This window comes from Dreissena polymorpha, chromosome 10 (assembly GCF_020536995.1).
Source record: "Dreissena polymorpha isolate Duluth1 chromosome 10, UMN_Dpol_1.0, whole genome shotgun sequence".
Taxonomy (NCBI): Eukaryota; Metazoa; Mollusca; class Bivalvia; order Myida; family Dreissenidae; genus Dreissena; species Dreissena polymorpha.
In genome coordinates, this window is record NC_068364.1 from 78,338,361 (window position 1) to 78,351,043 (window position 12,683).

The 12,683-nt window shown below is 39.3% G+C and overlaps 1 protein-coding gene across 1 annotated transcript in view; it reads left to right on the plus strand.

Annotated features, from left to right (window-relative positions):
* The window catches only part of LOC127846997 (alpha-1,6-mannosylglycoprotein 6-beta-N-acetylglucosaminyltransferase A-like), a 72,305-nt gene that overhangs the window by 22,993 nt on the left and 36,629 nt on the right, over nucleotides 1-12,683 (plus strand). The window contains exons 7-8 of the mRNA XM_052378472.1: nucleotides 3,827-3,904; nucleotides 10,194-10,431. Of these exons, the coding sequence (XP_052234432.1) occupies nucleotides 3,827-3,904; nucleotides 10,194-10,431 (316 nt within the window). The remainder of the gene's footprint in view (nucleotides 1-3,826; nucleotides 3,905-10,193; nucleotides 10,432-12,683) is intronic.

Consider the following 12,683-nt stretch of genomic DNA (forward strand, 5'->3'; position numbering starts at 1 on the left):
CAGGGGCAATGGTCGATTAGGTTTAATGACAAGGGGCTAGGGTAAATAATTCTTTAAGACTAGGGTCCAGGTTCAATAAGGCTTTGTGACCAGGGGCAATGGTCGATAAGGTTTAATGACCAGGGGCTTGGGTAAATAATTCTTTAAGACCAGGGTCCAGTTTCAATAAGGCTTTGTGACCAGGGGAAATAATCTTTAAGGCTTTATGACGGGGAACTAAGGTCATTAATGCTTTATGACCAGGGGCCAGGTTCAATAAGGCTTTGTTACCAGGGGCCAGGGTCTATAAGGCTTTATGATGGGGATCTAGGGTCAAAAATGCTTTATGACCAGCGGCCAGGTTCAATAAAGCTTTGTGACCGGGACCAGGGTCTATAAGGCTTTATGACGGGGAATTAGGGTCAATAATACTTTATGACCAGGGGCCAGGTTCAATAAGGCTTTGTGACCAGGGCCATTGTCTATAAGGCTATAAAAAACATATGAGCTTTTGTCATCACCTTGGCGTCAGCGTCGGCGTCCAGTTAAGTTTTGCGTTTAGGTCCACTTTTCTCATAAAGTATCAATGCTATTGCATTCAAACTTGGTACACTTACTTACTATCATGAGGGGACTGGGCAGGCAAAGTGAGATAACTCTGGTGTGCATTTTGACAGAATTATGTGACCTTTTTATACTTAGAAAATTGAAAATTTTGGTTAAGTTTTGTGTTTAGGTCCATTTTATTCCTTAAGTATCAAAGCTATTGCTTTCATACTTGCAAAACTTACTAACTATCATAAGGGGACTGTGCAGGCAAAGTTATGTAACTCTGACTGGCATTTTGACAGAATTATGTGCCCAATTTATACTTAGAAAATTGAAAATTTGGTTAAGTTTTGTGTTTAGGTCCACTTTATTCCTACAGTATCAAAGCTATTGCTTTCATACTTGCAACACTTATTAACTATCATAAGGGGACTGTGCAGGCTAAGTTATGTAACTCTGACTGGCATTTGAACGGAATTATGGGCCATTTATACTTAGAAAATTGAAAATTTGGTTAAGTTTTGTGTTTTGGTCCACTTTACCCCTAAAGTATCATAGATATTGCTTTCATACTTGGAACACTCGCAAACTATCATGAGGGTACAGTAAAAGGACAAGTTGCATAACTCTGGTTGTCATTTTTAAGGAATTATGGCCCTGTTTTGACTTATAACTTTGAATATATGGTTAAATTTTGTGTTTCGATCCACTTTACTTCTAAAGTATCAAGGCTATTGCTTTCAAACTTCAAATACTTTCATGCTATCATGAGGTTACTGTACCTGACAAGTTGAATTTTACCTTGACCTTTGAATGACCTTGACTCTCAGACTCAAGGTCAAATTATTAAATTTTGCTAAAATTGCCATAACTTCTTTATTTATGATTAGATTTGATTGATATTTTGACAAAACTACTCTTACCAGACATACTACAATAGACTCCACCCAAACCATCCCCCGTGCCTTTCCCCCCCCCCCCCTGCCCCGAATCCCCCCCCCTAAAAAAAATTTTTAAACGGTTAAAAAACACAAATATTTATTTTTGTTATTTTATTTTTGAAATACCGTCCAACCATCGCACCCCAAAAATCCCCCCCCCCCCCCCCCCCCGAATTTTTTATGCCCCCCTTCGAAGAAGAGGGGGTATATTGCTTTGCTCATGTCGGTCAGTCGGTCTGTCGGTCGGTCCGTCCACCAGGTGGTTGTCAGACAATAAATCAAGAACGCTTGGGCCTAGGATCATGAAACTTCATAAGTCGATTGATCATAACTCGCAGATGACCTTTAATTATTTTGAGGTCACTAGGTCAAAGGTCAAGGTCACGGTGACCCGAAATAGTAAATTGGTTTTTGGATGATAACTCGAGAACGCATACGCCTAGGATCATGAAACTTCATAGGTAGATTGATCATGACTTGCAGATGACCCCTATTGATTTTGAGGTCACAAGGTCAAAGGCCAAGGTCACGGTGACCCGAAATAGTAAAATGATTTTCGGATGATAACTCAAGAACGCTTTTGCCTAGGATCATGACACTTCATAGGTACATTGATAGTGACTCGCAGATTTTCAGGTCACTAGGTCAAAGGTCAAGGTCACAGTGACAAAAATCGTATTCACACAATGGCTGCCACTACAATGGACTGACAATATGGGGGGCATGCATGTTTTACAAACAGCCCTTGTTTATTTATTTTTTTGCATATTTTTTTCGCATTTTTGGAAGATAATGTAATAAATGTCCACACCCCCACACTATACGCCCCTCTTCACTCCACCCCTCCCTCCTTTGTGGTTGAAATTGAGAGTCCCTTCACCTTTAAAAAGAAAATAGATGAGCGGCCTGCATCCGCAAGGCAGTGCTCTTGTTAGCCATCTTTATAAAGTACCAGAAAACAGCACTTTTCCAATAAGGAAAAAAAAGTCCAATTGCTGTCATATAAATTCCCATTTGAAGGTTTAAAAAATAAATAATTGTTATGCTCCCCCAAATTTTTTTTGGGGGAGCATATTGTCGCCATTTAGTCTGTCCGTTCGTGTGTCCGTCCGTCCGTGCACAATTTTTGTCCGGTCTATTTCTCAGCATTGACCAGAATTCAATTTAACTTTATTTGAAGCTTCATTACTAAGAGGAGATGTGCATATTATCAGCTGGTTCTGGTCGGATGATTTTTCACAGAGTTATGGTCCTTTGAAATTTTCCAATAACTGTACATAAAGTGCAATTCTTGTCCGGGATATTTCTCAGCAAATAATGACCGGAATTCAATGGAACTTTATGGGAAGCTTCACTACCAAAAGGAAATGTGCGTATTATCAGCCAGTTCTGGTCGGATGATTTTTCACAGAGTTAGGGCCCTTTGAAATTTTCCATTAACTGTACATATAGTGCAATTCTTGTCCCGGCTATTTCTCAGCAACAAATGACTGGAATTCAATGAAACTTTATGGAAAGCTTCACTACCAAGAGGAGATGTGCATATTATCAGCTGGTTCTCGTCGGATGATCATTCACAGAGTTATGGCGCTTTGAAATTTTTGATTGTACATATAGTGCAATACTTGTCCGAGCTATTTCTCAGCAGCTTATTACGGGAATTCAATGAAACTTTATGGGAAGCTTCACTACCAACAGGAGATGTACATATTATCAGCCGGTTTTGGTCGGATGATTTCTCACAGAGTTATGGCCCTTTGAAATTTTTCTATGAACTGTACATATAGTGCAATTCTTGTCTAGGCTATTTCTCCCCAACTTCTGTCTGGAATACAATGAAGCTTTATGGGAAGCTTAACTACCTTGAGGAGATGCGCATGTAATTAGTGGGTTCTGGTTAGATGATTTATTTAGAGAGTTATGGCACTTTGAAATTTTTAAGTTGCTAAACCACCCATCGTATTATTTTGTCCAAAGTTATACCCCTCAAGACGTTTCCTTTTATCTGAATATATAGTGAAATATTGTGACAAAAAAACTTTGGGGAGCATCACCCGTCTCCGACGGTTTCTTGTTTAATAAATAGAAATTTTTTTTAAGTTTGTTTCCCTTTGCAGCTCTATGGCTTTAACCTAAATAAAAAATAATATAAACAACTTGACAACACTTGCATGTAGTTATCAATTTTAAAGTATTTAAGGGAAAAAAAATCAAATTCACCAATTTCACAATATGAAGACTTCAAGATGCGAATTTTCACAATTTTATTTTTTTTCCTTGCATATTTTTCTTAATTGGGCTGGTCCGCTACTTTTCCCAATTGGGCCAAAAACAAATCTCTGTATTTGCATGTTCAGGTGGAAGGCTGGTGTCCCAGGTCAGCGTGGCATGGCTATAATTCAGTGCCCACTGAGAAAGCTGATCATACCAACAAGGTAGGTGCAATCAGGTGGAACATTTTCCCTTATAGGCAATACTTAATTTAAACCTGTTTATTTTAGCTTTATTGCATTGTAAGCCTAAGGTTTATTGAAATGATTTGGAGTCTGTTTCCTCCTGTGTAGAACCAATACTTGGTGTATGTGAAGGATATCTAAAGAATGCTCTCACAGTAGGGATCGAACCCGTGACCTCCCGGTCGCTAGGCAGACACCAAATCCACTACGCCATGGCAAAACTTTAGTAATGTATTAATTTATCTTTAGACATGTATATTACTGTCATAATGTTCATACTCAGGATGCCTATACCACGTGATTTTTTTAGGATCTGTGTATTTTTACAGTTAAGTGCAACCGCACGTTTGAACGTGAAAAATAATAATGGCCCGCTTTCCTTGCTCATAAAATTCTATACATCTAATAACTCCTCATCTGTATCTCATTGGTAACCTACACCTTGTTCAAATGAATATATAATATTATAATAATGTAAGTCATTTTCTTTTATACAATTTGCCTTATGGAATAATTTAAGATTATACTAATGTGTATACTTCAATAACTTATTGGGAACAATGTAGTCAATCACTGATTTTGAAAAAGTATACAATAATCATATTTATTCTGATGGTTGTTTACCATACTCTTTGTTTCATTGCCAAATATATGTTAGCTGTAATTATTTATATGTAAATGTAGATATGTTATTGATTTTAATACAGAGTACTGAAATGGTTTGAAAACGGATCTTTTTATTGTTGTTTGTTAACTTTTTTTATTTATGCTGCCTTTCTAAATTAGTTTTTGTTGTTCTGTTTTTTTTTGTTGAATTTTTGTTGCCACTATTACCAAAAATTACTTAAATTAAACTGATTAAATTAAAATGAAGATAACTGAAATGGTTGGAATGCTCCTTCTTTACTGTGTTTTAACTGACCTTTATTAGTCATAAGAATTTTTATGCCACCGGATCGAAAGATCAGGGGTATATTGTTTTTGGCCTGTCTGTCTGTCATTCATTCATTCATTCATTGTGTGTGTCCCAAAACTTTAACCAAAACTTCAACCTTTGTTAAAGTTTGGTCATAACTTTTTGAATATTGAAGATAGCCACTTGATATTTGGCATGCATATGTATCTCATAAAGCTGCACATATTTAGTGGTGAAAGGTCAAGGTAATCCTTCAAGGTCAAAAGTAAAAAAAAATACAATCCAAGGGAAGTATTAAGCTTTCAAAAAGGGAGACAATTTGTATACCTGTCAAATGATATATTGGCATTTTATTTCAAAGCAGCGCAATAGGGGGCATTGTCTTTCTGACAAACACATCTCTTGTTTATATTTATTTAAATTATGCCAATAATATTTGCTCACCTGTTGTCACAATACATGTAATATGTTCATTGCACTATGTGATCTGTGAAACATAATACAGACTTGTACTGTTCTAATGCATGGAATGGTATCAGGAGTTCTATGTGATAAGCTGCAGTCAGTTATTGTTTCACCACAAACACTAGTCTGAAAGGCATAATTATTTATTGTGGTCTTTACTTCATGTGAAAACACTGATGATTTAAACAGCCTTTACCACTTAGATATGTATAATTTTTACATGTTTGAAGTCCCTTAAAAAGTTGTATTTAATTTAAGACCTTTCTTACTAGATTCAAATTTGTAAGGCTTCATTTTCAATCCTTAGGTACTGATGAGCAGCAAACATCATGAAACCAGAACAGACTGCGAGTTTTTGCAGGCTGTTATGGTTTAATGCTGTTTGCACATAACCATTAGCACATTGCTTTTAAGCAGGAAAATCTTAATAAGATATGAATATTCATACTCACATTCTGCATACTATAATGGACCTATTCACGGATTGCAAAATAGATGGATTCCAAACTTTGGATAATTACATGTATATCATATAGGGAAATAACAGGACATTTAAAGTGGAAAAATAAAGCTCTTTATGCATACATTGCTATTATCCTCACAATAATCCTATTTAAGAAATTGTATGAAATTATTGTGTATCACCAAAAAGTACTAAGAATCTGTGACATTTTTTGCTGATGTTTTTTCCAAGTTGTTTCAAATGATAAATTTGTTGTTATTTTGATCCTTAAGATGAAGGTTCTAGCTCCAATGAATCCTTTACCCTTTAAAAATGCACTTTGATCTGTTTATAGTCCCTTAGAATATTTAATTTATTTTAAAATCTACTTTACTAGGATCAAGTTTTAAAGGCATCATTTCCAACCTTTACATACTGATGAGCAACAAACTCCGCCAAGGACGGTCCCAAGCCCGCGCTGAAAAAGGAGGAGGGTTGGGCGTAGTAAGGCTAGCTATCCTACCCTGTTGAAACCTTATTGCTACAGAAACGCCAAACAGAATAACAACAGACATCACGGACCTGGGAGAAGGTTGACCTCCAGCTGGAGGACGTATGACGCCGGACGGTGAAAGCCAGGCCGAAGACCATCATCTCCACCAGGACCACTACCACCATCGGTACATGGAATGTCCGAAACATGTATGAGACTGGGAAGACAGCACAAGTGGCCGCAGAGATGAGGAAGTTCAACCTCACCATCTTAGGGATCAGTGAAGCAAGATGGACTGGCTCTGGGCAGAAGCGGACCTCGGATAATGACGGCCTCTTTCCTTACAAAGAAGAAGAGGATCAACGTGGACATAATCCAGTGCTATGCCCCGACAAACGACAGTAACGAGGATGAGAAGGACAACTTTTACAATAGACTGTCAACCATCATACAAGACAGACCAAAGAGAAACATCACCATTCTAATGGGTGACTTAAACGCAAAGATCGGCAGTGAAAACCGAGGATATGAGGAGATTATGGGAAAGCAAGGGTTAGGCGAGATGAAAGACAATGGGGAGAGATTCGCCGACCTGTGCGTCACAAGTAACCTGGTCATCGGAGGAAGTGTTTTCCACCACAGAAGGATACACAAGGCAACCTTGGGTGTCACCAGACCTGTCAACAGAGAACCAGATTGACCACTTGTGCATCGCAAGGAAGTTCCGTTGCTCTCTTAAGGATGTACGTGTCAAGCAAGGAGCAGACGTGGCTTCGGACCATCATCTCTTCGTCGCTCGATTGAAACTAAAGCTGTAGAAGAGTTGGACAGGTGGGCCAACCAACGCCAACGGTACAACATTGCCACTCTGAAAGACACCTGGAAGCAAGAAGAGTTCAAGGTCACTCTCTCCAACAAGTTCCAGGTCCTAGAGGAGCTGCTTGGAGAAGGGACGATAGAGCAGAAGTGGCAGAACGTGAAAGAAGCAGTGACTTCAACATGCTAAGAAGTACTGGGCTCCAAGTCTTACACGCACAAGGAGTGGATATCAGTAGAGACGCTTCAGAAAGTTGCGGAAAGACGAGAAAAGAAGGCAAGTGTAAACAACAGCAGAACACGAGCCGCAAAAGTTAAAGCACAAGAAGAGTACACAGAAGCAAATAGGAGGGTCAAGCGAAGTATTAGAGAAAACAAGAGGAACTACCTAGAGACGCTTGCAACAGAAGCAGAAGAGGCAGCCTATCAGAACAGAACTAAAGATCTGTACTCCATCACAAAGAGATTAGCAGGAAAGTTTGCCAAGCCAGAGAGACCAGTAAGGGACAAAAATGGAGGAGTAATACCAGATGATGAAGGGCAGAAGAGGTGGATTGAGCACTTCCAGGAGCTACTCAACAGGCCAGCCCCTGTGAACACACCGTAGATTCTGCCAGCTACAAGCAATCTGGCAATCAAATGCTGCGCTCCCACAAAGGAAGAGATCAGCAGCTCCATCAAGCAATTGAAGAACGGCTAATCTGCAGGACCTGACAGCATACCGGAAGAGGCGCTTAAGGCTGACGTGGAGACCAGTGTGGAGCTACTACACCCGCTCTAAAGCAAGATATGGGAAGAAGAAGAAATCCCAACAGAGTGGAAAGAGGGTTACCTCATCAAGCTTCCCAAGAAAGGCGACCTCAGTTCCTGCTCCAACTACCGAGGAATCGCACTGTTGTCAATCCCAGGAAAGGTGCTTAATCGCATCCTGCTGAACGGAATGAAAGACGCAGTAGACCCGCATCTCCGAGATCAACAAGCAGGCACAGATCAGATCGCATCCCTCCGCATCATTCTGGAACAATCCCTGGAGTGGAATTCGCCGTTGTATGTCAACTTTATTGACTATGAAAAGGGATTTGACAGTGTTGACCAGGAGTCCCTCTGGAGACTTCTGAGGCACTACGGAGTGCCACAAAAGATCATCAACATCATCAGGAAGTCTTATGAGGGAATGACCTGCAGAATTGTTCATGGCAGACAGCTCAAAGATTCCTTTGAAGTGAGAACTGGTGTTAGGCACGGCAGTTTACTCTCACCTTTCCTGTTCCTGCTGGCCATAGACTGGGTAATGAAGACATCAACGGAGCAGAAGCGGAATGAAATTCAGTGGACACTCTGGGAACAGCTGGAAGACCTCGACTTTGCCGATGATTTGGCTCTTCTCTCCAACACCCAACAACATATGCAGGAAAAGACAAACATGGTAGCGGACAACTCAGCGAGACTGGGCCTCACCATCAACAGAGGGAAGAGCAAGGTGTTCAGGACCAACGCATCCAACAACACACTCATCACAGTCCAAGACGAGGCGCTGGAGGAGGTGGACAGCTTCACCTATCTTGCCAGCATTGTGGACAACCAAGGAGGAACGGATGCAGATGTCAGAATCCGCATCCGTAAAGCAAGAGCAGCCTTCCATCAGCTGAAAAACATCTGGGGATCCAGCCACTTGACCTCACCACCAAGGCTCTTCAATACCATCGTGAAGCCGCCACTCCTCTATGGAGCAGAAACCTGGAGAACCACTGTCACCACCATAAAGAAAATACAGGTCTTCATCAACACCTGCCTCAGGAAGATCCTCAAGATCCGCTTGCCAGACAAGATCTCCAACGAAGAATTATGGAGAAGAACAAACCAGCAGCCAGTGGAAGAAGACATCCTTCAGAGACGTTGGAGGTGGATAGGCCACAACCTTCGCAAGCCAGCATCCAATACAACAAGGCAACCTCTCACATGGAACCCCCAAGGAAAAAGGAAGAGATGGGCGGCCTAGAAACACCTGGCGCCGTGACCTGGATGCAGATGCTAAGCAGATGGGTCAAACATGGAGGCAGCTGGAGAGACTCGCCCAGAACCGAGACGCCTGGAAGAAGCTGGTTGGTGGCCAGATGGGACCACAGGAGAAGATGAGATGAAGATGAGATGAGCAACCAACAGGACACAAATCTGAACAGACTGGGAGTTACTCGCAGGCTGTTCTGGTTTTATGCATATTGCAAAAGACCTTTTCACTATGCTTTGGATAGGGAAAGTGTTAATACATATTGTCTTCTATATTTGTTCTTTTTAATGCAGAGAGTGTTAGGCTGTAGTTCTGAAAGTATGGTTTCTAATTGTGCAGACAAATTTATGAAATTTCTAAATAAGGTTTTAGATGAATGTTGGTACATGAATACATAGAATAACTTTCTATAAGCACAGTGCAGTGCTTTCACATTAGTTTAGTTTTAGACTTGATATATTGCCAAATAGGATAAGTGAGTATCCAAGTCGCTTAACTCTTTTAATGCTGGAACCGAAATTTGAAGGCCTTTGCAAACAGTTTGGATCCAGATGAGACGCAACAGAACATGGCGTCTCATCAGGACCCAAACTGTTTGCTATTCTGATAGTATTCTTTGAAAAAAATCGAAGAAAATGCTAATTTTAGAAATTCAGCAGACAACAATTTAGCAGACGACAAATTTCCCAGCATGCAAAGGGTGAAGGAGGTAGGATTGTTTTTCAAAAATATGTTGCGTTATCCATGTATACAGACTGATTTAGCTCTTTGCCCGGTTTGACAACTTTAGCATCGATGTATGCTTAAGATTGTAATTCCTAATGAATTCATGACTAACTTCTTTAACAGCAAGTTTTTTCCCCCATCTTTATGAAGCAACCTTGGCCTCCTCATGTTGTGATAAAATGAGTAGCGAACTGTACACAATTGTGAAAAAATGAGTGCATATGTCCTTAAATAAAAAAAATGAGTCGTGAACTTTTTTAAATTGTTAAGATTTGAGTCTGGAACTTCAGTGAATTATGATAGTGAATTATGAACATTTTAGTTTCAAACTTCTCAAATATGTATAAACGGCCATTGTCTAAGAATGAAAAAAAGGACTGAAAGCCGTGATACCTATTTCAGGCTAACATATCCACAGACCTTGAAGGCCTGATGAAGCTCCTAGTTGACCCAAACGAGCGCCAAGGTTACGCCTGGATAAGGATGCGAATCAAGCGCATATGGCCACGCTGGGAGGCCGCAGTGACGAGTCTGTCCCAGAAACAGGACCTCCGGGGACGACGGCAGAAAAAGATCCTCGTACATTTGGGCCTTCTGTCAAAACAGTCTGGGTGGAAGTTTGCTGAGATGCAGTTTAAAGGTACTCTTTTTGAAAAAGTGTATTTAATGCATACAATTCCTGTGAACCTTCCTACTCACACATTATTTCCATTCTACACATTACACAGTCATGCATACAATTCCTGTGAACCTTCCTACTCATACATTATTTCCATTCTACACATTACACAATCATGCATACAATTCCTGTGAACCTTCCTACTCACACATTATTTCCATTCTACACATTACACAATCATGCATACAATTCCTGTGAACCTTTCTACTCACACATTATTTCCATTCTACACATTACACAGTCATGCATACAATTCCTGTGAACCTTTCTACTCACACATTATTTCCATTATACACATTACACAGTCATGCATACAATTCCTGTGAACCTTCCTACTCATACATTATTTCTATTCTACACATTACACAATCATGCATACAATCTCATACATTATTTCCATTCTACACATTACACAATCATGCATACAATTCCTGTGAACCTTCCTACTCATACAATATATCTATTCTACACATTACACAGTCATGCATACAATTCCTGTGAACCTTCCTACTCATACATTATTTCTATTCTACACATTACACAATCATGCATACAATTCCTGTGAACCTTCCTACTCATACATTATTTCCATTCTACACATTACACAATCATGCATACAATTCCTGTGAACCTTCCTACTCATACATTATTTCCATTCTACACATTACACAATCATGCATACAATTCCTGTGAACCTTCCTACTCACACATTATTTCCATTCTACACATTACACAGTCATGCATACAATTCCTGTGAACCTTCCTACTCATACATTATTTCCATTCTACACATTACACAATCATGCATACAATTCCTGTGAACCTTCCTACTCACACATTATTTCCATTCTACACATTACACAGTCATGCATACAATTCCTGTGAACCTTCCTACTCATACATTATTTCCATTCTACACATTACACAATCATGCATACAATTCCTGTGAACCTTCCTACTCATACATTATTTCCATTCTACATATTACACAATCATGCATACAATTCCTGTGAACCTTCCTACTCATACATTATTTCTATTCTACACATTACACAGTCATGCATACAATTCCTGTGAACCTTCCTACTCACACATTATTTCCATTCTACACATTACACAATCATGCATACAATTCCTGTGAACCTTCCTACTCATACATTATTTCCATTCTACACATTACACAATCATGCATACAATTCCTGTGAACCTTCCTACTCATACATTATTTCCATTCTACACATTACACAATCATGCATACAATTCCTGTGAACCTTCCTACTCATACATTATTTCCATTCTACACATTACACAGTCATGCATACAATTCCTGTGAACCTTCCTACTCACACATTATTTCCATTCTACACATTACACAGTCATGCATACAATTCCTGTGAACCTTCCTACTCATACATTATTTCCATTCTACACATTACACAATCATGCATACAATTCCTGTGAACCTTCCTACTCACACATTATTTCCATTCTACACATTACACAGTCATGCATACAATTCCTGTGAACCTTCCTACTCATACATTATTTCCATTCTACACATTACACAGTCATGCATACAATTCCTGTGAACCTTCCTACTCATACATTATTTCCATTCTACACATTACACAGTCATGCATACAATTCCTGTGAACCTTCCTACTCATACATTATTTCTATTCTACACATTACACAATCATGCATACAATTCCTGTGAACCTTCCTACTCACACATTATTTCCATTCTACACATTACACAGTCATGCATACAATTCCTGTGAACCTTCCTACTCATACATTATTTCCATTCTACACATTACACAATCATGCATACAATTCATGTGAACCTTCCTACTCATACATTATTTCTATTCTACACATTACACAATCATGCATACAATCTCATACATTATTTCCATTCTACACATTACACAATCATGCATACAATTCCTGTGAACCTTCCTACTCATACATTATTTCTATTATACACATTACACAATCATGCATACAATTCCTGTGAACCTTCCTACTCATACATTATTTCCATTCTACACATTACACAGTCATGCATACAATTCCTGTGAACCTTCCTACTCATACATTATTTTCATTCTACACATTACACAATCATGCATACAATTCCTGTGAACCTTCCTACTCGTACATTATTCCTTTTCTACACATTACACAATCATGCATACATTTCTTGTGAA